The 26,538-nt window shown below is 43.3% G+C and overlaps 3 protein-coding genes and 1 pseudogene across 6 annotated transcripts; 1 reads left to right on the top strand and 3 right to left on the bottom strand.

Annotated features, from left to right (window-relative positions):
* Positions 1 to 37: 37 nt before the first annotated feature.
* Positions 38 to 7,415, bottom strand: LOC136539990 (pyruvate kinase, cytosolic isozyme-like). The gene is made up of 3 exons (XM_066531979.1): positions 7,071 to 7,415; positions 1,200 to 1,661; positions 38 to 1,107 (listed from the first exon to the last, which is right to left on the bottom strand). The coding sequence occupies exons 1-3, from the start codon at positions 7,347 to 7,349 to the stop codon at positions 292 to 294; spliced, it is 1,557 nt and encodes a 518-aa protein (XP_066388076.1). The 5' UTR covers positions 7,350 to 7,415; the 3' UTR covers positions 38 to 291.
* Positions 7,416 to 13,904: 6,489 nt separating this feature from the next.
* Positions 13,905 to 14,602, bottom strand: LOC136537223 (ricin B-like lectin R40G2). The gene is made up of 3 exons (XM_066529269.1): positions 14,483 to 14,602; positions 14,250 to 14,373; positions 13,905 to 14,170 (listed from the first exon to the last, which is right to left on the bottom strand). The coding sequence occupies exons 1-3, from the start codon at positions 14,600 to 14,602 to the stop codon at positions 13,905 to 13,907; spliced, it is 510 nt and encodes a 169-aa protein (XP_066385366.1).
* Positions 14,603 to 20,699: 6,097 nt separating this feature from the next.
* LOC136537222 (uncharacterized) lies at positions 20,700 to 21,935 on the bottom strand (annotated as a pseudogene).
* Positions 21,936 to 21,944: 9 nt separating this feature from the next.
* On the top strand, positions 21,945 to 24,817 carry LOC136539989 (myb-related protein 2-like). Of its 4 annotated transcripts, none has more exons than XM_066531977.1 (7): positions 21,946 to 22,101; positions 22,213 to 22,414; positions 22,506 to 22,582; positions 22,662 to 22,719; positions 22,799 to 22,886; positions 22,954 to 23,023; positions 23,849 to 24,791. In XM_066531977.1, exons 2-7 carry the CDS (start codon positions 22,213 to 22,215, stop codon positions 24,404 to 24,406), a joined length of 1,053 nt encoding a protein of 350 aa, XP_066388074.1. In that variant the 5' UTR covers positions 21,946 to 22,101; the 3' UTR covers positions 24,407 to 24,791. The 4 variants fall into 4 exon arrangements, with proteins under 4 accessions (XP_066388075.1, XP_066388074.1, XP_066388073.1 ...); XM_066531976.1 differs by having other exon boundaries at positions 21,947 to 22,101; positions 22,213 to 22,426; positions 23,849 to 24,785; XM_066531975.1 differs by lacking the exon at positions 21,946 to 22,101 and having other exon boundaries at positions 22,198 to 22,426.
* Positions 24,818 to 26,538: the final 1,721 nt, after the last annotated feature.

Genomic DNA, 26,538 nt, shown 5'->3' with positions numbered 1-26,538 from the left:
AACTGAATCACCAAATAACATGAAAATACGATATCAATAGGTCACAAAACACATTGTAGCATAGATATAATTGTATATAATGTATTATTTAAGATCCCAAACATATAAAAATGCTCAAAAGCATTGCGAAGTTCCCTACAGCAAAAGGCTTTTTTCATTCCTAAAAAGCCAAATTTTACCTCCGAAGCTCACTCTAAGACATGCAAATGAGCCAACAAAATGAAACTAGCAAGGGTCCATTCATAGCCTAACAAAATTTGCCCCAGTGAAGGCCCACCCACGTCACCAACACTAATTGACTGTCAAGATCTTGATGACAGATGATGCACCAATACGATGCAAGGCGACGACTGAATCCCCTAACTTGCAGATCTTGAGCTTCTTCGCATGATCTATGGCAAAGCTAATGGCTTCCTCAGTCGACTCAGTATCAGATGCCTTCGCTGTAGCGGCGCTCAGCATCGGGATCAGGCCCCTCACAATCATGCTGTGCCTGGCAGGGCGCTCATCCCTGCAAGTCCAGTTAAAATTATCATCCGTCTTCATTTCTGGGACCACAGCAGTTATCACTGGAATTGCTGGCCTGTACTTTGCCACGAGCCTTGCGGTTGTGCCTCCCCTTGTGAGGACCAAGATGAGTGATGCATTAGAGATGTTGGCGGTTCGAACTGCTGATGACGCCAAGCTCTCCAGTGGACTCATAGGGATTGGGGCAGCACTACTGATTAACTTGAAAACTGCTCCATAATCTGTATGTGACTCTGCTTGTAGGCAAATCCTTGACATTGTTTGCACCGCTAGCTCTGGATATGCCCCAGCTGCAGTCTCACCGCTAAGCATCACACAGTCAGTGCCATCCAGGACAGCATTGGCAACATCAGTTGCTTCTGCTCTTGTAGGGCGGGGAGATTTAATCATTGACTCCAGCATCTGGGTTGCAGTAACAACAGGCTTTCCTTGCACATTACATTTGAAGATCATCACCTTCTGAGCATAGAATATCTTCTCGATGGGTATCTCCATTCCCAAATCCCCTCTGGCAACCATGAAAGCATCTGAGTTTGAAAGTATCTCATCAAAATTGGCAACACCTTCTTGATTCTCAACCTGCAAAGAGTTTGATGGCATAAAGTAAGCAAATGGCAGCATTAAAAAAACACAAATTCATACAGACATATAGACACAGGAGATGGGCATACCTTGGACATAAGTAGTATTGACTTGGCATGCTCACCGAGCACACCTCTGACCATCTGAAGATCTGATCCTTTGCGTACGAAGGATAGCGCAATCATGTCAATGTTGTTTGGGACACCCCACTGAAGGATATCCACTTTGTCCTTTTCTGTTAAGGTTGGGAGATCCACGATCACCCCAGGAAGATTGACATTCTTTCTCTCCCCCAGGAGAGCTGAGTTCTCACAACGGCAACGAACCAGGCCTTTCACAGGATCACAGGAAAGCACAGTGAATGTGATGGTGCCATCAGCGCATAGTATTGTGCTCCCAGGCTTCAGGTCTACAGCAATCTTGTTGTAGCTCATGGAAATCATATTCTCATCACCCTTAATGGAATAATCAGTGGTGATGGTTATTTCGTGCCCCCGTGTCAGCTTTACAGGCTTGCCATCTTTCAAGAAACCTGTGCGGATCTCTGGTCCCTGTACAAAAATAGTAAATTACAAGGTTTCAGCAAACTAAATAAGTTGATGCATTCTTCTTTTCATGCATTAAGTTCCATAAGATATTCAAACAGTTTGACAAGAAGATGCATGAAAAATATTCTTAGCATTAAATAAATTTGTGGCAAACAGTATGCAGAGTTAGTCAAATCCATCACAAGCAAAATAGATAATTGATGAACCTCTAATAATCATCAAAAGTAATTGCATCTTCATGTTACCAGGTATCTACCACGCTTAACCAAGAACCATAACTCCATGCTGAGATTTGTGCAACAACACTACAATCTTGTCTATCATCAAAATGATCAACAGTAAGAAGTAATCAGAAAATACATATTTCATCAGTATAGCATGGACCAAATCACAATACAATACATCTAATGCAGCATAAAAGTTCATTTTCAAGGCTCTTCCTGACGAGCAGCAAGGCCATCTATCTCCTGAACAAAAATAGTGTCTTATTTAACAATGAATTCCTGAAATAGTCATAATATATACATCGCATAAAAAGAACCAATGCATCTATCCCTATTGGTAAACAATGGTTTGTTAATTAGTACTACAGCATTGATTTTAAGTATTGCTTATCCCCTTTCCACACTCCACTGCTACCTATTCTATCTAATAGTCTAATAAGAAAATAAAAACAACAACAATAATAGGGCCCATGAGAATGTCATCCTTATGGCACCATAGAACAATACATTCCTGAAATGATCATATATCATATCATATGATAAGAAACAATGTGTCAATCCCTCCAGATATAAAAAAGATTCATTATTTACTACAACAGCATTGATTCTAAGTACTATTTATCCTCTTCCTGTGCTACACTGCTGTCTTTCTAAGAGAATAATAAAAAATTAAAAACAATAATATTAATAAGGCAAATGAGAATATGTCATTCATGAATAAGTGAATGGAGCACTAATTACAGGTTTTGGGTTTTGAATATATACGGTCCAGCCCAACATTCACGTTCTGATGATTTCATCAGAGAGGTTAAGGACTTCTGTACTAATGAAAACCAGGGTCATGGTGATCCTAGGCTGATGGGCCTCTTTAACAACTTTATACGTGATCTCCAGTTGAGAGAAATTCATGTCAGTGGGGTGAAATTCACTTGGTCTAACAAACAACAGAACCCTACCTTAGTTAAGCTAGACAGGATCTTAGCCACTACATGTTGGGACATACATTTTTCTTCAGCTTTTGCTTGGTCGAAAGACAGGGTTGGCTCTGATCACTCACCGTTGGTTCTTGACACTGGTGATCGTAGGGATAACAAGACCAAATATTTCTATTTTCAAGAGAAAAATGGCTCTTATCAGAAGACTTTAAAAAGAGAGTTACTGATAAGTGGTCTGATATAAAATCCTCGTTTGCCACTAATAGCTATTCGCTGGATGTATGGCATGGGTGCCTTCAATCTATAAGGAAAAAATTTGAGGGGATGGGATTTAAAGAATATGGGCGAACAGAAAAGGATTAAGCTGGGTCTGTCTAAGAGGGTTGAGGAAATTGACTTAATAGCAGGAAAGAGACTCCTAACTACGGAGGAATGGGACGAAAGGATAGGTCTAGAAGACAAACTAGATGAAATGAGTAGGTTGGAGGATCTCCAATGGAAGCAGAAGGCTGGGAAGAATTGGGTGTTGCAAGGGGATGCAAATACCCAATTTTTCCATCAATTTGTTAATGGTAGCAGAAGGAAAAAGGCTATTGCTTATCTTGATTCGGAGGGAGGAGAGATAAGGGGTCAGAAAGATATTACTGCCCACATTGTGGACTATTACAAACAGTTATTTGGCCATAATGATTCCTGTCTCATGGAGTTAGGAGATAATTTTTGGCCTCAGGAGTTGACTCTAGAAGAGGCAGACAAGGTCAGTCTGATTTGCCCCTTCACCATGGAGGAGATCAAGGGGGTTATTATGGAGATGAAGGAAAATTCTGCTCCTGGCCCGAATGGGTTCAGTGTTAGCTTCTTTAAGAATAGTTGGGAGGTGATTAAATGGGATGTGTTGAAGATGTTTCAGGACTTTTGGGAGAATAAGCTGGATATCAAGAGACTGAATTACGGGGTAATCACACTAGTGCCAAAGTTAAAAGACGCCAATACTATTAAACAATTTAGACCCATCTGTCTTTTGAATGTAGATTACAAATGGTTCACTAAAGTACTGACAAATAGGTTGGTTCCTGTGGCTAAAAAGATAATTGGGAAAAATCAAACAGGGTTCATTAAGGGGAGAAACATTCTTGAGGGGGTTGTCGTTCTTCATGAGGTCGTCCATGAATTACATAAATCCAAGGCAAGGAACCTAGTTTTAAAAATTGAATTTGAAAAAGCATATGACAGAGTAAGGTGGGACTTCCTGGAGAAGGTAATGAAAGGAAAAGGGTTTCCTATAAAATGGATTGAATGGGTGATGAGTACTGTTAGAGAAGGTAGGGTGCGCATTAACGTCAATGGCGCAAGGAGTGCTTATTTTAGAACATATAGGGGGCTGAGGCAAGGAGATCCTCTCTCTCCCTTACTTTTTAACATTGTTGCTGATGCTCTTGGGGTCATGTTACAATCTGCAATTAGTAAGGGTCAGCTCTCTGGTGTGTTAACAGACCTGATCCCTGGGGGGGTATCTCACATACAGTATGCCGATGACACGGTCATCATGATTGAGGCGTCTGAACAGTCTATTAGGAATCTGAAACTTATTCTATATTGCTTTGAGTGGCTTATGGGGCTAAAAATTAATTATCATAAAAGCAAAGTTTTTGTCTTTGGTGTGTCTCAGTTAGAAAAGGAGAATATGGCTAATATGCTGAATTGTGTGCTAGGTGATTTCCCAATGAAATATCTAGGAGTGCCTATCAGTTATAAACATTTGAACATGAATGCTTTTAGTCCCATAACTCAGAAAATGCTTAAAAGGTTGGATCCTTGGAAGGGTAAATTGCTTACATCTGGGGGGAGGCAAATCCTAACAAATACTTGTTTGAGTTCTATCCCTCTTTACTGCATGGGTTTCTACCTTCTCAAGGATGGGGTTCATAAAAATATGGATACCATTAGGGCCAAATTTCTCTGGCAAGGTGCTGAGGAGAAATTCAGATACCATATGGCCAAGTTTGAGATGGTTTGTAGGCCTAAAGACCAAGGGGGTCTGGGCATTATAAATACCAAAATAATGAATGAGAGTCTCTTGGTTAAATGGATTTGGAAAATATAACAACAGCTGGATGAACTGTGGTTCAAGATTCTGAAGGCTAAGTATTTGGGGGAAAATAATTTCTTTGATTCAAAGGCTACAGGAGGTTCACAATTCTGGAGAGGATTACACAGTGTCAAACATCTTTTCAAGTGGGGAGCTATCTTCAAGGTGGGAGATGGCAGATTGTGTAGGTTTTGGGAGGATTGTTGGATACAGGGAGCTCCCTTGAAAATTATCTACAATGGTCTGTACAGATTGATTAGGGACCCTTACTGTCATGTAGCTGATTGTTGGGATGACGGTTCCTGGGGACTAGATTTTAAAAGATGCTTATCAATGCAGCAATACGATAGCTGGTTAGGTATGCTAAATATGCTCAATGACTGTTCATTGACTGACAACAGAGCTGATAGAGTCATATGGGCTTTAGAAAAGAAGAATCTGTTTACAACTAAATCGTTGTATCGTTTCCTGACTGATAGGGGAGTCAAGAGCAGGGTTGCGGGCTTTATTTGGAAAAGCAAGGTTCCCCTAAAAATTAAGTTTTTTCTTTGGCAATTACTTAATGATAAGCTACAAGTTGCTGTCAATTTGGCTAAAAAAGGGTGGAAGGGCAGTATGATCTGCTGTCTTTGTGAATGCACTGAAACGGCTGATCACATTTTCTTTAAGTGCTATTTGGCCAAACTGGTCTGGGAAATGTTCAAGGAAGTTTTTCAGTTAGAATCATATCCTAGATCCTGGTAAGAGTTTTGTAACACTTGACTAGATTGATCATTTTCATATTTTCAGGATTTGCTTGGGCTCTGTGGACGTCCAGAAACAAGATGGCTATTAACAAGACGTTTCCTCAGGCTCCGACTGATATTATATACATTGCGTTGTCGTTGCTGCAGAAGTGGAGCGCCAAGCTTAAGGAGAAAGATCAGGATCAGATCGTCAAGATGAAGGCCTCCGTGACAAGCTGGCTCAAAGCTTTCAAGCCTAGTTCAGTTCATCCTTCTGATGTAGTGGAAATCTAGTCTTGTAGTAGGCGCTGGTTACATTGCTTTCTAAAAAGTAGAGGTTTCACCTCCTTTTAAAAAAAAATAAGTGAATGGAACCATCTAGCCCATTGTATTGTATATCTGAAAAGCCAGCTTTCAAGCACAACTAATCATTTATGTTGAAAGCAGTAGTCTGTGGGTGAATGAACTGATAATATATCATATATAAAAAAATGATGTGGATGTTTTTCAAACAAAGAGTAATGATATGTCAATGCCCGTCATATCATAAATCAACCACTCAAGACTTCACAAAGAAATTAGCTTCACATGGCTAATTAATTTGACAGCAACCCAAAAAAAGAGAGAGTAGATCATACAAGAGAACCCACAGATGTCAAAAAGGGACTCGGGAGGGCCAATAGCCCATTAGGTACCTCAGAGCTATCAACTAGTACAATAAAAAAAAGTTTAATGACATCCAAATTCTGTAGGCCTTCCCAACCATCATACCATGACTACATTAATAAGCGCATGGACAATGCAAGTTGCACGCAACAAAACCATGTCTGGGTCAGCCACACAAATTGCAATTGGCCACGCCACAAATGTCAACCACATACACACATCTAACCAACCCACTAACCAATACCACCGTGATTTACATAAACAAATCGGATGCAAATAATCAGCAAGAAATACTAATGCTGATTATAAATGTCATTGAAACAATATGTACCTGGAAAAATGTCAGGTGCCAAACTAAAAATTGATGGTTAATAAAAAACGGCACGGCAGAAGAAGACGCAATCTTACCCTTGCCTCAACCAGTACGGACAAGGCACATGTCAAAAAATAAAGAACAAACAACACATGACATCCGACAGAAGCTAACTTCCAAAATAGTACTTTATTAGGGGGTCGATCATTACCACCAAGCGACAATTTTGACGCTCAACCGAACTCTGAAGTTCTAATAAAATCGTTCACGCGTGCAACTCTAAACATAATCGCAAATCAACATAGGGAAACAAAACAACGTACAAGATCGGATCAACAGCCTACAACGGAAACCTAAATCGGCCAAAAATATTTTTTTTTTTAAAAAAATAGGTTGACGAGATAAACGACGGCGCGGGAAGGCGGGGGAGCACATGAAGCGAGTTGAAGGCAGGGTGGACCTTAGTGTCGAGCATGACGGCGCAGATGAGGCCGATGAGGTCCATGGCCTTTCGCAGATTGTCCAGGGTCTCCTGGTGGTATTCGTGGGAGCCGTGCGAGAAGTTGAAGCGTGCGACGCACATGCCGGCGCGCAGCAGACACGTGCACATCTCGACGGAGCGCGAGGCCGGACCTAGGGTGCAGACGATCTTGGTCTTGGGCCGGCGCCGCCATATCTCCTCCGGCCCCGTCACGACGCATTCCATGTCCACGTCCGCCAATGCCGCCCGGAGGGACATTGCCGCCTAGGGTTGGGGGCGTTGGGCGATTGATCAGGCGGCGCGGAGCGGCGAGGAGAGGGAGGGGGTCAGTAGAGGCAAGGCGGATGGGTCGAAGAGGAAACGAGTAATATTATATTATATATGAAGGGCGATGGAAGTGGGCCACGTCGTGGGCCCTTCGGAAATTGTCAGGTTAAGGTGGTGTTTGGTTGCCCCTCCTAAATTTTATTCGCTGTCCTATTGAATATTTGACACATGTATAGAGTATTAAATATAGACTAATTATAAAACTAATTACATAGTTTGCGACTAATTTACGAGATGAATCTTTTAAATCTAATTAGTCTATGATTTGACAATGTTTGCTACAGTAAACATGAGCTAACGATAGATTAATTAGGCTTAAAAAATTTATCTCGTAGAGTACTAACGAATTACATAATTTATTTTTTTATTAGTATTTAAATACTCCATACAACATACTTATAATATATCTTCTAAATTTTAGTCACACGATCAAACACCTTGTAATTGTGGTATAAAATGCTCTCGCTCGGGCTCGCATACCATACGAGTATTCTATCGTTTTTCTTGTCTTGAAGAAAGCGTTTGGTTTTCTTCCCTTTCTTGAGCACGAAGATAATTAATTATGAGTACGTACGTAATCCCTAAGATTTTTTAGGGTGGACTACTTAATCCTCAAATATTAAACCAGATTTTTTACCCCTAATTTTTTAAAACCGATCAAATAACCTTCAAACGGTTTTGATGGTTTTATTTTTTTATTTTTTATTTATTTTCGTTGAATCTTTGAAAAATTATAGTAAATCACAGAAAAATCATAAAATAGAAAATCCAATTTTGTTGGACTCCATATGAGTAGATCTATACAGTGAATATATAATATGGTATGTTTTAGTATAAAGTTTTTTCTATAGCTTTAGATCTATGTTTTTTGTAATTAATTAGAATAATTCATAGCTGTAGTTTTTATGGTCCAATTGTGGTGAAAATTTTATGATGTGCTAATTATTGTATGCTTGAACTGTAGTAAAATTTTCATACTCATTGGATCATGTATGACTTAGTTATAGATTTATTTAGGTTTATGTTTGTTAAATCTATGCTTTATCTATAACTAAGCTATACATGATCCAATGAGTATGAATTTTTTACTACAGTTCAAGCATACAATAATTAGTCCACCATAAAAATTTCACCACAATTGGACTATTGAAGCTGCAGTTATGATTTATTCCAATTAATTACAGAAAAGCATGGATCTAAAGCAACAGCAAAAACTTTGTACTAAAACATACCATATTATATATTTACTATGTAGATCTACTCATGTGGAGTCCAACAAAATTGGATATTCTATTATATGATTTTTTGTGATTTGCTATGATTTTTCAAAGATTCTGCGAAAATAAATAAAAAAGAAAAAGACAAAATCACCGTCACTGTAGCAAAACCACCGTCCAAAACCGTTTGGGAAGGTTATTTGACCGGTTTTGGAAAGCTCAGGGGGTAGAAAATCCGGTTTTATAGTTTGTGAGTGAAGTAGTCCATCATGAATAATTGAGGGTTATGTAGACTTTTTTCAATTCATGGACAGTACAACTACGTCGATTTTCTAATTCAACATTCGCGTCTTTTTAGCCAATTCTCTATACTCCAGGTTACAGAGAATCGGGCTATTTGGGACTCTTTGAGGTTCAAATTTTGGTTCATCCCTGCCAAAATGAACCAAATTAAATCATGATGCCAATTGGGTTATTACGTTGTTACCACAAAACCTAGCAACCTTCTAAAATATCAAGTTTCATAAAAATGAGAAGCAAACATAAACATTGATCATGTAGGATGCTTTGTTTAGGCTAGTCTTATAGTAGTTTCATTCTCAATGAATAGGTGCTACATAAGCAAGTTGGATGACATGACACTAACTAAAGTTATGGAGAGAGAAATCAGTGTTATCTAGATAAAACTAAATACATGTGTTGATTTTTCTCTCCTTGAGGCACCTCTGAGAACTCACTCTCTAAATCATCATTTGGAGATCTATTTATTTAAATAAAGATTATTCTTTATATTTTTTTACTCTTCAACAACTTTTATGTCTCTTGTGCTCACTCCCGAGAACAAATTTCGCTCTCCATCTTTGGCAAATGAACATAATCCGAAATAAATGATGACAATATTTAAAGATTTAATTAAAGAAAGTGTTGGAGAATTTTTTTTTTTACTAAAATCTCCATTTCTATCAATAAGAAGGGTATAAAGAGACTCCTAAAGTTGCCCTTAGACCAAACGTTAAAGTTGCCATGAGAGTCATGGAGTGGCCACGTGGAAGACAATTTTATCCATGTGACCTAATGTGATGGTGATGATAACACTTGACATAGTAGAGTACAAGTGTACAACCATATAAGAATTGCTGGAGGTTGAGGAAGGTTCAACACATCTAGGCCTCAATGTCGGAGAGTATACTAGATGATTGAAACCCGAGTCAACTATATAAGAATTGTTGGAGGTTGAGAAAGGTTCAACACATCTAGGCCTCAATGTCGGAGAGTGTACTAGATGATTGAGACCCGACTGGCATATCATTCGGTGACACTATGTATGTTTCAATTTCAGACTTGACCCTACTGATTGGTCATCGTATGGTCTGGTGCGACTTTATGACACGTGATGGATCATTTAGCGAGGACCAACTTAACTATGTGTCAAGTGGCCTATACACTCATGTGCACCATATGATCTGGTGGTAACTTCTAGCGTGTGTTGGATGGGTGTATATGGGTTAGCCTAGCCCATGGGATGCAAGAAAATGCTGTTTGGATGTCTGTACACAGACTTGAGACAGGACCAGCTGATGCAAGATTCTCCCATCGGCTTGGCTCTGTAGAAACGAAATTGAACTGTTTCTGGCGAGCTTGGCTGGCGTGGTGCAAGTTGGGGGCTTGTGGTACATCTGTTGTCTCTAAACCGGGCGAAAAAGTCAGCTCATCCAACCATTCAAAGGACCAACGCAGCCTATGTAGAATAGACCAACCAACCAAACTAGTCATGCATGTACGTACAGATGCTGGCCACTATGGGATGGTCCTCGTTCCCATCCGGGCTCTCGCTAGACACTCAACCAATCACCCTAGTTGTGTCACCTAACGGATCAGGCCTGACATTTTTTAGGGGAACGGCCAACTACCACGGTTCACTCGGGTGTGATTGGTTGCTTTGGTGAGGGTGAGCTGGAACGGAGAGTCGGTCTAGAATAGTGAGATGCATGTTCAAATTGTGCACTCAGTTGTATTTGGTTGTCTTCGTTGTTGGTCCAGTATGAGATGATATCTTGTTTGGTTGCATGCATAGACATGAGTTTTGAGTGTATGACACATGGGTCTCTGCGCCATGCCTGAATCAAGCCATCCTGCATGGAGAGGGAAGTGGAAATTGAAAAGACGAAGTCGTGCGGGATGGAGGAGGGCAGATGAATGAAAGGATACAGGCGAAAGGTACGAAGAGAACAACCAAACACACCACATAAATAAGGTCATACAACTAAACGGTACGGAGACAGCACAGTTCGGCCTACCAATCAGCCCCGGATCCGTCAGCCAGTGAGGCGAGCAGCGATTGGGAATCGTTTCCCAAAAAATGAGGTCGTTTATACCCCTTTTTGTTACCATTGACATTTTTTATTTTTTTATTTTGTTCAATTTCTGTCAGCATTGCATCGGTGTCAATACTAAACAGTTAAGTTAAAATTAATGAGTTTTCGATTGACCTGAAATGGTTTCTACACTCTATAAAAATATACACAAGCTACACGTTTTCACTTCTTTTTTTAGCAACAGTTACACGTTTTCGCCTGGCGATCCTGCTGCCTCCGTGCAACGGTGTGGATCGCCGGCCGGCGCCGCACGTGAAGCCCGATGGCAGTCTGTTTTCGATAGTTCAGCACTTCAGCAGCTTCAGCTGGGCCACAGAGAGCTGCCATGCTGCTGGGCCAGGCTCCGGCTTTGCTAGTGATAGATCCGCCATGTTCATTTGATCAATTTTCATCAAAGCTGCTAAGCCCAGAATAACCTGTCTCCAACTAGGCAGCTAATCTATGGAACGCCCATATTTGCTCTGCCAACTCTACACGACCAGAAGCAAACATATTTCTTCTCTGACGAGGTGAGAAATAAAAACATCCACAAGGGTACTAGTAATAGATACATGAACCATTAGTTTTTTATGCGAGCATAAGTATCATTAGTTCATTTCACCAAACTATAGAAACAGCTTGTCTAGCGGTCTTACTCTATATACTTTCCAATTCGCATCGTTTGAAGTGTTCCCGTATTCTGCAACCGAGAGGAATGGATGAGTTCATACAGTAAACAAAGAACGACCGCTGAGCAAAACACTCTTAGAGCAACCAATAACATACCTAGGCCACGGTTCACACGTGCTCATCCTGTTGGCGGCTGGCACGATCACGATCCAGCGGAGCACAACCAAGTCACGGAACACAAGGACCAAGCAGGCGAGGTCGACACAGGCGATATATTCCTTCTCATCTTTGCCTCCAAAAAAGCGCAGGATTCCCCTTCAGCAGCTTTGTGAACATCGTTTTTCCTTGTTCCCTTCCCGCGGGATCGCGTCCTCGCCGGCCTGCCTGCGAAAACGATAGTTGTCAAGAGCGCTTACAGAGAAAGCAGGAGCATACGATTCCGAGCACTTAACAAGCAACAACTGAATGTAATCCCCGCGCAAACATAGATGTGCATGCAGGGGTACGACGGCCCGGCCCGAAGCATGACATTTTAGCCCGGAACGAGCACGGCCCGGCCTGATGAACCACAGGCCCGGGCCCGCATGGCCCGAGGTATAGGCCGTGCCTGGGCCGCTCCCCAGACACGGCACGGCCCGTAAAATAGGCTCGGCCCGGTACTAGGCCCGTTATCACCTAAATAGGCCACATCTATACTGCAGCCCAATACACCCCTAACCCTACGTTATCTTATTATTTCCTTCCCAGCCGCCGCCACAGGGTTACTCTCCGCAAGACCGTATCGAGTGCCTCCCGCAACGCGCTTCGTCCCCACCCTCGCCCTCCCCTGCTCCCTCCGCCGTATGCCTGGACGCCTGCTGCTGCTCCCGTCCAAAGCAACTCCCTCCGTCGAGGCACCCCGGGGCGATCGCAGGGCGGCCAGGGAAGCCGCCACTACGAGGGCAGCTACTTCAACCTTCTCCCGCAAGCTCGCTTGCTACTGTCGCGACGCCACCTCCCTTCTCCCCCAAGCTCGCCCGCGGCTACAAGGGTGGCGGCCTCGACCTTCTCCCCAAGATCGCCTGCTACTGCGCGCGGCGCCACCTCCCTTCCCATGGCAAGCGGGCCTCGGGCTGGCCCGATAGGCTGCACAGGTCGTGCTTTCCGGGCCAGCCCGGCATAGAAAGTGGCCCGTAATGCTGTGCTTGGGCTGTCGGCCAGGCACGAAGCCCAGCAAGACACGGCCCGGAGGGCACACCGTGCCTAGCACGGGCCCATGCCGTGCCGGGCCGGCCCATTGCACATATATACGAGATAAAGTTCTCTGTTCCCCTCCCCTTGCTCGCTTTTCGTCGGATTCAATGCGAAAGATAAAGCTACGGCCAGAAAGAGCTTATTCCATGTTCTAATGCGCAGTGGTCTCAGGTTATGCTCCTGATGATCGGCCATAATTGAACACAACTATCCAGCCAATGCTCATGGAATCATGCATAGGGTGATTTTGGTTTGGAACGACAGAAATGCACCAGCATGCCTCACCAGAAAGCTCAGCTCAGGCTTGGCTCGCTTGGCAGCTCGAGCTGGCTCGCGAGCTAACTTCTTTTTTTCTTTTTGTTGAGGTTATTCATCCAGTAAGAGACAGAGACGAGTACTGACTTAGGAAAAGTAAAATAAATAAAAAGACAGATGATTTCATGCTAGTTTGGGAAAACCAAGAAAAAAACAAAAGGTATTGCTTACTGTTGTGCGTTGGCTTACAGGGATTAAGCAAAGCTACGATTGCAAGGCCCCAGCGTGCAGCGGGCGCCCGGCAACTTACGCGTGTGCCGCTTGCCCGCTTGCGGCTACGCCTTACATATAAGCAGAGCAAGCAGGGGCTCATAAGCTATCGGGCCATGTACTCGCCAATCGCCATACTCTGTTATCTTCAAAAGTTAGTTTTATGCAACATTTTTTGCCCAGTCAAATAAACCCCTCGTCATCGAAACAAAACGATTACATGATCAGCACTAGTTCCAGCACCTGCTGGCTACAATTTCTCAACACATAGCTCTAGAACAGTGATAATTAATGGTTTTTCTTCAGCATTAAGAGTTAAGACATCTAAACAACCTGCATTCCATTAGGCAATGAAACTTACCATTGAACGATTTCTTGTCAGTAATTTTTTGGACGGAAAAATCCATTTATCAACGTGACAATTACTGTCACAGGTTTCAACAAAAACTAGCCTTAACGATTGGGATACCTTCCCCACAGCAAGAACGCAACAATCCGTTTACGCCTCGTCGCATGCCCCCAAGTCATCAATAGAACGGAACCATCTTCCACTTCTGGTTGTGGCCGCCGTTCCATGGGAAGACAAGGATTGGCGTGCCGTCATGCGCGCCTCCGGCCTCAGGAACGGCGTTCGCCGCGTCGAGGACGAAACCGACGTCGGTCACGGAGCGGAGGCCGTGGAAGCCCTCGCCAAGGTCCTCGCTCTGGGTCCAGAGCAGCGCCACGTCCACGGAGTCCGGTCTGTGGCCGACAAGGCCAACCTGCGTCTGCGGCGAAAAAAAAAATGAGAACCCTGCGTCACGTAACACGGCAAGGTTGACGATCACTCGTCTCCTCGCGCGATGGAAGGAGAAAACCACGGACGGACGTACCAGCTCGCTGCCGCTGCCGCTGCCGCTGCAGCGCCTTGCCGGTGGCCCAGTTCACGAGCGCGAACGCGAGGTGTCCCTCGTAGTCCGTCACGCGGCCGGTGTTCCGAAAGCTCTGGACCCAGCACTGCAAAGGCAAGGGAAACACCGTGGCGTGTGAGGAAGGCCGCGCTCACGGTCGCTACAGAAACCGAACGAACAAAGCTTGAGGCACGAGCGGAGGAGCGGCGAACGACCTGTCGCTGGTCCTTGTCGTCCGCGCGGGCGAGGACGGCGGTGCCGTCACGAACAGTGAGGCTCAGGTCCTGCCCGCTCTGGCACAGGATTCGCAGTGGCCGCGCGTGCTCCATGTCCATGGCTGTGGCAGACGCGAGCCGATAGCAATGTCAGTGACTTAGTGGAGTGGAGTATTATGATTTGTACGTCGACGAACGATACAGTACAAGGAAACAAGGGTTTGTATGGTGATTTTATATACAAAAAGGAAAAAGGAAACATTGGTAGTACATAGGATTCTACCGTTGTTCGCTTCGTCTTCTGGAAAATGGCTTGCGATAGTTCATGTTCCCAGGCAGAGCATCGGGAACGTAACGTCCCGTCGTTCGTCTTCTGGGAATAAATGCTCCTACTTCTACTTGGATTTTGGAAATATGGCCCGGAATAAATTCATCTCCCTAATCAGAGGGGTTTGGAAGTTGGAACGACCCTGCTGCAAGGAGTAAACACTGACCCTGCTGCCAAGCGTGAACACCAAGAAGGGTCAACAAAGGCACCGGCCCATCGGGGTCGAGGCCCAATTAAGTCGCTCATTGCTCCATCCTGGTCGAACTGTGGTAAGGAAAATTTCATTTGGCCTCTTAAACTCCGAATTCTCTGTTCCAATCAGAAAAAACATTTCTTTTCCTCTTCTAACTTTTGATGGAAACCGTCTGATTGTTCCCTCTAGAAAGTTTTGACAGCGGTTTTGATTGATGTGACCTCATATTGAAACTCAGTAATCGGACACAGACGCGTGAGCTCCGAGGATTTCGTATCGGATGTGGACACCTAGATCCGGTCTTCGTATTGGGACTAGATACAACGTAGATCGAGATGTGAGCTCCAAGTGAGGATGATTCCTATCAGACACGGACGCATGAGCAAGGATCGAGAATTTTTTCTTGATTTCTTCATCCGCTTGTGACATAAAAAAATTATATATCATTTTTATGAAAATTTTAATGACTTATTATCATTCATCCAAGAATTAGATGAGAGGTAGTATAATAGATACTGAAAAAAATATTGTAACATTTTAAATTAGCTTACATCACAGTGAGCATGGAATTGTACTTTACACGACTTACTCAAACAATGTATAAAACATTATGCATTGGGTATTAGTAAGGAATAATATTGGATTTGCATAAAGACATTTATACATAAAAGAAAAGTTCTCCAATCAAGCTACAAGCCAGCATAGCATAACTTCATGAACATTAACATAAAGGTGGCACTAGGAGGCCATTTGGATGCTAGCCTTTATTTGCCGCAGCATAAGTGTAGCGGCCACAGTTTGTGGCCTCCAAATTCACCGCCACAAACCGTGACGAGATTCCTGAAGGTTTTTACTTCTTAGCTGTGGCCACCTCATCTTACTCACCAACAAACAAAATTATTGTGGCGCCATATTTGTGGCGTGGCACATGGAGGCGGGGAACCAAACAACCTCTAGATCTTCCACGAGCCCTTTATCACACAAATACTCTGAAGCTAGGAGTCAAAAACGTGCTCGTAACTAAGTAGTTCGTCGCACAAATGTCCCTGCAAGAGGTACAAGTATACTCACAAGAGAACGAAGGTCACCGACCATACGATCAATACGACTGTCAATAAATAAAGGGTAACTCATCGCCTCAATCTTTCACATACCCTGCCAATTCGTTTGATGAATGACTAAGATGTGCTGTAGCACTAGCTTTCTAGCTACTCCGCACCTCAAATCACATTGATTCCACGAAGTGACCCGGTCACGATACAGTACTAGACTTATTGATCCCATACTTGGTAAGTAGCCGATAAAAACGATGAAAGTTACTATGACAGATGCAACAGATCATGACCAGCTAATGAAAGGTCCTAATAGCTAGAGAGGGGTGAATAATCTATAAAAAAATTCTACAACAACACTTAATAAGGTGGTTAGACAATTATTAAGCGAAACGAGTGTTGCGCTAACCTACTAAAAATACAAGCCACCTACCACAATTCTAGTTACTATAGTCTCTAATTCACACAAGGGGCTAAGTCACTACCACTAAGTTAGTGAGCTTTCAAAGACTAACTAAAGAGCCTCACTAGCCACTACACAAGCAAGAAAGCTAGCTCTCAAGACTAACTACACTAAAGAGCTTAGCTACACTAGAGAATATAAATACAAGTGAGGGTAGTGAAGATATACCGACATGGCAAGCGATGATCAATCAATCAATCACAAGAAAACCAATGAAATCCTCAGGACAAGATGACACAATGATTTATCTCCAAGGTTCACTTGCTTGCTGGCAAGCTACGTCCTCGTTGTAGCGATTCACCCACTTGGAGGTTCACGCGCCAATAGGCATCACACGCCTAACCTGCAATCGGGTGCCGCACAACCAACACAAGATGAGGATCCACAAGCTACGAGCAATCCACTCGAGTACATTTTGGCTCTTCGCCGGGAAAAGGTCAAGAACCCCTCACAATCACCACGATCGAGCCGGAGACAAGCACCTTCCTCCGCTCGATAATCCTCGCTGCACCAAGCCATCTAGGTGATGGCAACAACCAAGAGAAACAAACAAAATCCACAACGAAACACAATCACGAAGTGCCTCTAGATGCAATCACTCAAGCAATGCACTTGGATTCACTCATAATCTCACAAAATTGATGAATCAATGATGGAGATATGTGAGAGGGCTTTGGTTAAGCTCACAAGGTTGCTATGTGTGGCAGAACCACCCGAAATAACACACCTTCGGAGGCGTTTGTCTTCCACTAGACACTAAGCACCCCGAAAGCAAGTTACATCGGACGGTTCCGTCGAGCACACCCCAAGGGAGAACTCAAACAATCCACGCTTTTCCTCTAGGATCCAATAATAAGAACGAGTTTATAATACTTAGTGCATTTCATACATCAAAAGTTCTCAGAAATACATTATTACAATACCAAGTTCAGAGTGCAGAATTTAAACAACGGAATTGAAATAAACTTCTAATGATAAGATACAAGGATCCGTCTATACCCACCAGAAGAATCCTACACTCAACAGCTACTCCTCAAGCTGCACCTACAATAGGAGTAAATAAATCATGAGTACACAATGTACTCGCAAGACTTACCCAACTAGTGGAAATAATTTTTCGACTCCAAAGGATATGATAAGCTTTATGGTTTGCTAGGTTTTCTTTTTGCAAAAAGCAACACTAGTAGTGAATCCTTATGTATGTGTTTTATTAGCAGTCATGATTAGTTCATTAGCTAATCATTCTATGTAAGCACCTGTTCTACTTTCAAGCAAGAGTTGAGCAATTAGATCTATTTCACCACTTTTCATCTTCCAGTTATTACTACGGTGCTAGATCGTAGACAAGTCGTACCGTATTACACGGCGATTCATGAACCAATGTAGCCCAGCTGAGTACCCCGAAACACACGCCCCGCTTATACCCTAGTGAAAGCTCTAGTTTGATTTTGGTGAATTGATGGAACCCTAAGTGCTAACCTAGTTTATCAAAGTGATTATGAGATAGATGGCACATTCCAAGTGGTGAAGCAAATGAAGATCATGACATGATGATGGTGATGCCATGGTGATGATCTAAGTGCTTGGACTTGAAAAGAAGAAAGAGAAAAACAAAAGGCTCAAGGCAAAAGTATAAGTGGTAGAAGCCATTTTGTTTCGGTGATCAAGACACTTAGCAAGTGTGATAACATTTAGGTTCGATAGCCGTACTATTAAGAGGGGTGTAACTTATATCGAAATACGGTTATAAAGTGCCACTAGATGCTCTAACTCATTACAAATGCATTTATGATCTAGAAGAGTGCTAACACCCTTAAATTTTTTTGTGAAAATATGCTAACACACATGCACAAAGGTGATACACATTGTGTTTAGCACTTGGGAGCAAGGGTTCGAAACTTCACCGGCGGAGTGAGTGCGGACAGTCCGACGGTGCCATCGGCGCCCTGTATAGAAAAGATAGGGTTTCATAGGGTGCACCGGACTCTGACCCTGCGTCTTATCAGTAACAGCCGTGAGTGCGCGGTCTCAGTCTTATGACCGGACGCTGGCACGAAGAGTGACCGGACGCTCAGGGCCTACGTCCGGTCAGTGCTGACGTACACTGACGTGGTAGCGTGAGGAACCGCAGTGATGCGTGGAAGTTGGAGAATGACCGAACTCAGGTGCTGTGTCCGGTCGTACAGGAGCGGACACGTCCGGTCGTAAAACAGGGGTTCGGGTAGCTCTCTGGAAACAACCGGACTCTGGCTGATCTATGTCCGGTCGCGAGTGGACCCTTATTGGAAGTGACCGGACGCTGGGGTCTTGTGTCCGGTCCCACACTGTAGAGCGTCCGGTCACAACTTAAGTGCACTGATGACCGTTGAGATCGGGCGATCAGCATTTGAAGCAGGGGCCACGTGGCGTGCATCGCGCGACTAGATGCCGGGGTCCTGCGTCCGGTCGATCTGACCGACGCGTTCGGTCGCCCTGTTTTTCAGTGAACAGAGAGCCAACGGCTCCATTCGTGTGGACTCTCTATTTAAGCCCCATGGCCGGCTCAAGCTCACTCTTGATCATTTGCATTGACATAGCAACCTTGTGGCTATTCTCTTGTTACTCTTGGTGGTTGCCGCCACCTAGACGGCTTGAGCAGCGAGAATCGTTGAGCGGAGGTTGGTGATTGTCTCCAGCTCCGATCATGGTGATTGTCTCCAGCTCCGATCGTGGTGATTGTGAGGGATTCTTGACCTTTCCTCGGCGGAGAGCCAAAAGGTACTCTAGTAAATTGCTCGTGGCTTGTGTGATCCTCATCTTGTGTTGGTTGTGCGGCACCCTATTGAGGGTTTGGCGTGTGATGCCAATTAACGCGTGAACCTCCAAGTGAGTGAATCGCCACAACGAGGACTAGCTTGCCAGCAAGCAAGTGAACCTCGGTAAAAAAAAGGGCAGAATATATTCCTTCTCATCTTTGCCTCCAAAAAAGCGCAGGATTCCCCTTCAGCAGCTTTGTCAACATCGTTTTTCCTTATCCCCTTCCCAGGGGATCGTGTGCTCGCCGGCCTGCTTGCGAAAACGATAATTGTCAAGAGTGCTTACAGAGAAAGCAGGAGCATACGATTCCGAGCACTTAACAAGCAACAACTGAATGTAATCCCCGCGCAAAGATAAAGTTCTCCGTTCTCCTCCCCTTGCTCGCTTTCGTTGGATTCAATGTGAAAGATAAAGCTACGGCCAGAAAGAGCTTATTCCATGTTCTAATGCGCAGTGTTCTCAGCTTATGCTCCTGATGATCGGCCATAATTGAACACAATTCCCCAGCCAATGCTCGTGGAATCATGCATAGGGTGATTTTGGTTTGGAACGACATAAATGCACCAGCATGTCTCACTTGAACAGGAATGGGGGTACAGATCAGATCATATCATATCAGGAGGACGGTTTTCTTATCCTAATGGATGGAACAAGGGCCTATTAGTACTTCAGAGAAGACTGGTTGAACCATGAAATGGCAACAAGCAAACCTTGCAAAATAGCAAGCTATAAAGAAGATGCTGCTGCCTTGGACCACTCGTACTAGTTGCTATTCCAAGAATTCCTGTCAAGCTTTTATTTTTGAAAAGGCCTGAGAGGATCTTAATGCAATTCGTATATCTGATTTACCATGTTAATGATTTGATTTCTGAGGTACAACTTACGAGGTGGCACATCTTGCATTTGTAACTCACAATGACCAGAACAAATGGAATCATGGGAAAAATATAACTAGACTATTCCCTTATGGAAAAGCTGGACTACAGAACAAACCAACTGGAAGGAACTCTACAGCACAAAATTGTAGCACCTCACAATTTACAGAAAAACACTCCAGATAGGACAAAGGTAAGCGCCGCCTATTCCATATGACTGGACTTCATGGCAGTTAGAGGTATCAAACATTGAACCTGAGCCAGTTTTGCTCAAGTATGGAGGGGCGAATAAACAAGACTAACCATGTCGGTTCAGATAAGCATGTTTTCAAAGCAAAAGCAACATAGAGCAGTGAAGTAAAGGAACTAACCGTCATTTTTAAGCCCAGACTTTCTGCGCTTTATGTAGAACAGATAGTAGCCAAACTCAGAGGACTCCATATAGTTGCACAGCCCATCAGATTCGTCTATCCACTTTCCGTTTCCCTGATAGCCGAACAAGTACAAAACTTACATGAGGAGACAAAAGAGAACCATATGCTTATTCCAATATTCCATGCTTTGCTTTTGTGCAGTCCCAAGGAAGGCATCACTAAGGGAATGAGTTCCTTTTCACTTTATTTATATTAAAAACTTTTATTGAATTCTTCTTCTCGATGCATCTGGTCAAAAAGAAATTTAAACTTTGCTCTCGTATGAATGAGAAAAATTATTCTCCTATCATCTATGTTGGTCCACTGGATCTCCGGCACGGGTGAGTCGACCACTCACCAGCATTGCCAACCACAACTATCGTTGTCCGACCACACACTTTGGCTAGAGGTAGAAGAAGGGAGGGAGAATAGAGCACACTCACACACAGCACAAGCACCAGCGTTGGCCGGAACTCTGCAGAGGAGATGGCAAAACTGAACTCGCTCTCTTTACTAAGTTGCAGTGACAAACTATATATACAACTCTACCCATCCAATCCTAGTACAGCTGCCATGCTGTTATAGTGACCAGATGTGACAGCAGGGCTGACTTTGGCGCCTGCCCCTGCTGTGGCTACAGTGCGGCAGGTGAGCCGTTCGGCGCCTGCCCCCGCAGCGGCTATAGACTATAGTACCACAGCAGGGAGCCTTTTCGGCGCCGCCTTCCCCTGCCGTGCTTTCATACTAGGGAGCGGTAGATTACTTAACAATCTATATGCCATGCTTGTAATACCTGAAGGCATACATTTGCTATAGAATCCATGGTTGCTGAACATACAGAATCCTAAATCTTAATCAATGCCGACTGTGCACAGATGTTGCCCTTTGGTTTTATGATATAAGTATGGTGGAGAGTGGAATTAGAGCTGAACATATAAGATATAGTAGCCCTACAAGCGCAATGGCATTATTACAAACTACATCTCAATTTTTTTTCCTGAGAACAAGGTTCCCACTTTTATCTGCAAGAAGAATAAACTTAACAAATATGTATGCCTGCAACCCCCTTACACCCCTTTGTGCCAGCTAAAGCAATATCAACTATATTTGTTAGTGTTGGAATAAGAATCCAAATGTGTTTGCAGAATTGACAAATAAAAAGATTGGTGCGCATAGGGTCCACAGGTACCTTAAGGAATAAGGATAATATCTCTATACCTCTTTTCAGTTGCCACCAAGATTGGGCCAGGCTTGAGTGTTTGTTCTAACGATTCGAAATTCTCTCCTCACTTGCCTTCCTTATAAAACCAGACTCTGCATAACATCCTGGCATGAGTAGTCATAGTTTGTTAGAGCATTCCCCCAAGGAATATAACGCCATTGTGTGACGAACAACCCTTAGTTCACCAAAAACAAAGGGCCGATAAACTGCAAGAGACAGTTCCTATCAGGATTGTGGAGTCTGGAACCAGATATCAGTACATAACAGAATTAAAGAGGTATGAGATGTATCATGTGCATGTTATTTGGTTTGCTCAAACAAAGGAGAAAAAAGAGAGGAGGTCTCCTCATATGTCCTAACCTTTAAGCCTGCAATGTCTTCATGCCAGATGTATCATCACCATCAACAGCTTCAGAGCCACAGCCATTTCCTGTCTTCTAGGCAGGCATTCCCTCCAGAAAGGCACATGCTTCTGCAAGGAGGGAGCATTCCAGCAGAGCCAGGGCTTGTGCTTTCCACTGATGCTAAACCTAGGTTAAAATGGACACCTGAACTACATGAGCGTTTTGTGGAGGCGGTAAATCAACTAGGTGGGCCTGATAGTAAGTACATGTTTAAACCCTATATCTACCATACAAGCTAGCATAAGGAAGATTACCATCTAAATTCTATAATTTGCAGAAGCTACACCAAAGACAATCATGAGACTCATGGGTGTCCCTGGACTAACACTATACCACCTTAAGAGACATCTTCAGGTAGACATTGAATTTCTAGTATTGTGTTTTCCTTTGTATGCCTTGTGGCAAGAAACTAAATTGATTTGTCTTTTACTAGAAATACAGGCTAAGCAAAAACATTCACGCCCAAGCTAACGGCGGAAATGCAAAAAATGGTAATTATAGCATTCTCATTACCTAGCAGTTATCAGCCTCCAATTAAGTTTAATACTGAAAGTCCTTTCTGCTCTTCAGTGGTTGGCTGCGCCATGGCAATAGAGAAACCACCTGAAGGAAATGGATCACCAGCTAGCCACTTAAACCTTGGAACCCAGACAAACAAGTAAGAGATGAATAAATGTTTGATTCAACATGTTTGCATAAGATAACATGGATTTGCATTTTATCAGATCTGTGCACATAGGTGAAGCCCTTCAGATGCAAATTGAAGTACAGCGCCGACTGCATGAGCAACTTGAGGTACAGAAGCAGAAGAAAATAAATCATATTAATAATTACCAACTAAATTACCATTTAAACACTCCTTACGAATACATAAATGTTTACATTTTCTAACTGATGCATCCCTAGGAGAGCTATAGTGTAGAAAACTGGAGTAGATTGTGTGGCCAAATATATAGCAAAATGTATCCCAACCCAGGCTTTAAGTAGATCTAGGACACTCATCGAATGAAGGTTTATTTTGCCATGAAAGTACCTGATGTACAGACATCCAAATAAAGAAAAATTAAGTAGCTTGACATTATTTGGTAAACTTTAGGGACATGGTCAGATCATGTATAATGTTACATGTCAATAAATGACATCTCAATCACCATTCCTTTAAGAAAAAACATCACTTATAATTGCTTCAATCACCCCAATTTTTTTAGCCAAGCACTAGTTCCTATATTACTGATAGAGTAAAAAATCCAAGAGAAAAAAATGTATGTAATGCATGCATATCTTTAACTTTAGAGCATCCACATAGTTTGTCCTTCACACAATCAACATCTATAGCTCATTTATCAACAAAAGTATATGCTGGACACCAGAGCATGACTTCTAAGAGGCTCACAATGCAAGAGGGTCTAGTCATGGTTGTCTAGGAATATATTCTTGTCATAATTTGACTGAACACAGTTTAAAAAAGAACGTGTAAAAACTAATGATGCTAAAAAAAGTTCAAACAAACTGACCAATTGTAAATCAAGAATTTATTCTTTTCATGTCGCAACCTCTTTACTGTCAGTGCTCAAGTACTGATAACGTGATACCTTACACATAAACGATGCCTTTCAACAGGTACAAAGACATTTGCAACTCCGCATTGAAGCACAAGGGAAGTACCTACAATCTGTGCTAGAAAAGGCACAGGAGACACTTTCAAAACAGAATGCAGGGTCAGTCGGTGTAGAAACCGCGAAGATGCAACTGTCAGAATTAGTCTCAAAGGTATCGACAGAATGCCTCCAGCATGCATTTACAGGCTTTGAGGAGATTGAAGGTTCCCAAATTCTACAAGGGCACACCATCCAACTTGGCGATGGGTCAGTTGACAGCTGCATAACTGCTTGTGATGGCTCACAGAAAGATCAAGATATCCTATCAATCAACCTTTCTGCTCACAGAGGAAAGGAGATAGGATGCATGGCCTTCGATATACAAGCAAAAGAAAGAGGGAGAGAGGATTTGTTCCTTGACAAGCTAAGCATGACGCCTCCAAGCCACCTAGACAGGTGTGAGAGAGACAGTTTTAGTACAACACGCAAGGCAGCAAAATTGGATCTGAATATCAATGACACCACTGACGGGCCCCAGAACTGCAAGAAAATTGACTTGAATGGGTTCAACTGGACCTAGGAAGAGTTAGCAAAAGACCTTGCAAATTAAATCTGACTTGATTTATCAAGAGTGACAAGCTTATAAGCTTGAGATTGGCTCCTTCTGCCAAGATAGCAGCAAAAAGAGAGGAAGTGAAACCGAATGAGTTCTTTCAAAGATCAGCAGCATTGACATATCCTCCATGGCAGGACCTAGGTGACCTTCGGAACAGCGGTGCTGTCGGCCCATCACAGTTCAGTGAAATAAGTGATGGAATTAACAATAAGTAGGCCATGTAGATCGGTAGAGTGTATTTGAGAGAACCCAGTGTTCTCCGGCTATACCTTATTGTGATTCTGTACCAGCATATAAATACAACGACTTTTGTCACAAAACCATGTTACTGATTGCTGCTGGGACTGACAGTGCCCAGGAACCGATTTCTCTTTATCAATTGCCCCCCTGTTTTGCCATCAGCTAAGCGTGCGTCTTGCCTACATTCTGCTGCCAAATGATGAACCTACAACAAACAGCAACTGGTGCGCAAAACAAAAGGGGCGGATGCACCGTTGAAAACACCTGCTTCGTGTTCCTTTTGGGATTATACTATACATAGTGGTTTCATACGGCCACGAAGCGGGAATGGAACAGATTTACTCCCAATGCGCAAATCCAATAAGATATCAGGACTGCTCTTCGATGACAAGGCAGATAAATCTAGCAGCCGCTGAGCTGCGAAGGTAAATAAATCAATCGTACCTCCAAACTGATCTGGGTGGTGGCGCCTGTTGGAGGACTGCGGAAGGGGATCTTCCCCTGCTAAACAAACGCCGCCGCCTCTTCCCTCCCAAAAGGCTAAAAAAAAAACTCAGCCGATTCTCAGAAGGGGGAGGGGGAATTAGAGAATCTATCTATACTTCCACTTCGGTTTTGCTCCAATCAATTTGTCAGTTTGATTTGAAGGTCGTCATTCGCCAACGTGCAATGGAAGCCGCCGGAGGCTCGGAGAACGACCGTTTTTTCTGGGTGACTTTGCCGAGGACTAAAGCCCATGTGCAGTCGGCCCTTTTAGCTTGCTTCGCGGCCCATCGTTTTATTTGTTCTTCTGCGCCGAACATCTCCCACAGTCCAATGCAAGCCCATCGTCATTCATCGAGCCAGCGCTGCAATCTCGCTGCAGCTGAGGATGTTCGATGCGATTGCGATGCAGCAACCGGCCGTAAGATTTGCTCTACAGTTATGCTGACCAGATGGTTATTTTGTCAAAATGCGAACCGAGTGCTATACAGGCTGACCTGCTGGTCCGTCAAAGACCCTGCAATTGCCATGATCGCAACTCATTGAATCAATGACGACATTGATCCTCATTCCTCACGCGGTGCCTTCTGCTACAAACCACTTATTAGGCCACTATATTACGATACATTGCTCCTATAGCCTATAGGCTAGTAGCTACATGCAGCCTATGGCCCTCTTTGAGCTAGGCCTTGTTTAGATGCCATCCAAATTCTAGGTTTTTTCATTCTCTCTTCATCCCATCAATTTTTAGTCGCTTGCATGGAGTATTAAATGTAGTTAAAAAAGTAACTAATTACACAGTTTAGTTGAAAATCACGAGATGAATCTTTTGAGCCTAGTTGGTCCACGATTAGATAATATTTACCAAATAAGACGAAAGTAGTACTATTTATCGGATTAAAAAAAAATTTGCAAAGTGAACGAGGCCCTAGATGTACCATACGCAAAGCCAATCGCTACTGAAGGATTCGGCTGCCTAATTCTGCACTCTTGGCACAGATGATCTGACGCTTCTCAATTTATTCAAATCCTACTTTACGTAGAGTAATCCTCCAAGCTTGACTTGGGTTTGCCTCGCGATTACCCCGTAGGTCAAGTGCTCTTATCCTAAGTTCCCTTGTCCCACCCATTCTATATGTATCAACACCTCTTTTTATCCGATGCATGCATGCTGAAGTCGTAAAGCTAACTTTATGATTCATCTATCACTATATGCAAGTACTGAAGTAGTATTAGTTTGCAGATAGACGAGAGATGGACGAGGCAAAAATGCTAGCGGTGACTTGCGTGTGTTTGGTTGCGCCGCTGAATGTGTATCTTAAGCATCACTTGGAGGTCTCTAGCGCAGCCTCCATGTTGATTTTCATAAAACG

The sequence above is a fragment of the Miscanthus floridulus genome, chromosome 2 (genome assembly GCF_019320115.1).
Source record: "Miscanthus floridulus cultivar M001 chromosome 2, ASM1932011v1, whole genome shotgun sequence".
Classification (NCBI taxonomy): Eukaryota; Viridiplantae; Streptophyta; class Magnoliopsida; order Poales; family Poaceae; genus Miscanthus; species Miscanthus floridulus.
This window is presented reverse-complemented; position numbering and strand designations above follow the sequence as displayed.

Coding starts and splice junctions, on each gene's coding strand:
- LOC136537223 (XM_066529269.1), bottom strand. CDS start 14,602: ATGGACATGGAGCACGCGCGGCCACTGCGAATCCTGTGCCAGAGCGGG. Junction 14,374..14,482: donor ACGACAAGGACCAGCGACAG/GTCGTTCGCCGC, acceptor TTGCCTTTGCAG/TGCTGGGTCCAGAGCTTTCG. Junction 14,171..14,249: donor GCGGCAGCGGCAGCGAGCTG/GTACGTCCGTCC, acceptor TACGTGACGCAG/GGTTCTCATTTTTTTTTTCG.
- LOC136539990 (XM_066531979.1), bottom strand. CDS start 7,349: ATGTCCCTCCGGGCGGCATTGGCGGACGTGGACATGGAATGCGTCGTG. Junction 1,662..7,070: donor CCGTCATGCTCGACACTAAG/GTCCACCCTGCC, acceptor ATTTTTGTACAG/GGACCAGAGATCCGCACAGG. Junction 1,108..1,199: donor CAATACTACTTATGTCCAAG/GTATGCCCATCT, acceptor AACTCTTTGCAG/GTTGAGAATCAAGAAGGTGT.
- LOC136539989 (XM_066531975.1), top strand. CDS start 22,198: ATGTCTTCATGCCAGATGTATCATCACCATCAACAGCTTCAGAGCCAC. Junction 22,427..22,505: donor TCAACTAGGTGGGCCTGATA/GTAAGTACATGT, acceptor TATAATTTGCAG/AAGCTACACCAAAGACAATC. Junction 22,720..22,798: donor CGGCGGAAATGCAAAAAATG/GTAATTATAGCA, acceptor TCTGCTCTTCAG/TGGTTGGCTGCGCCATGGCA.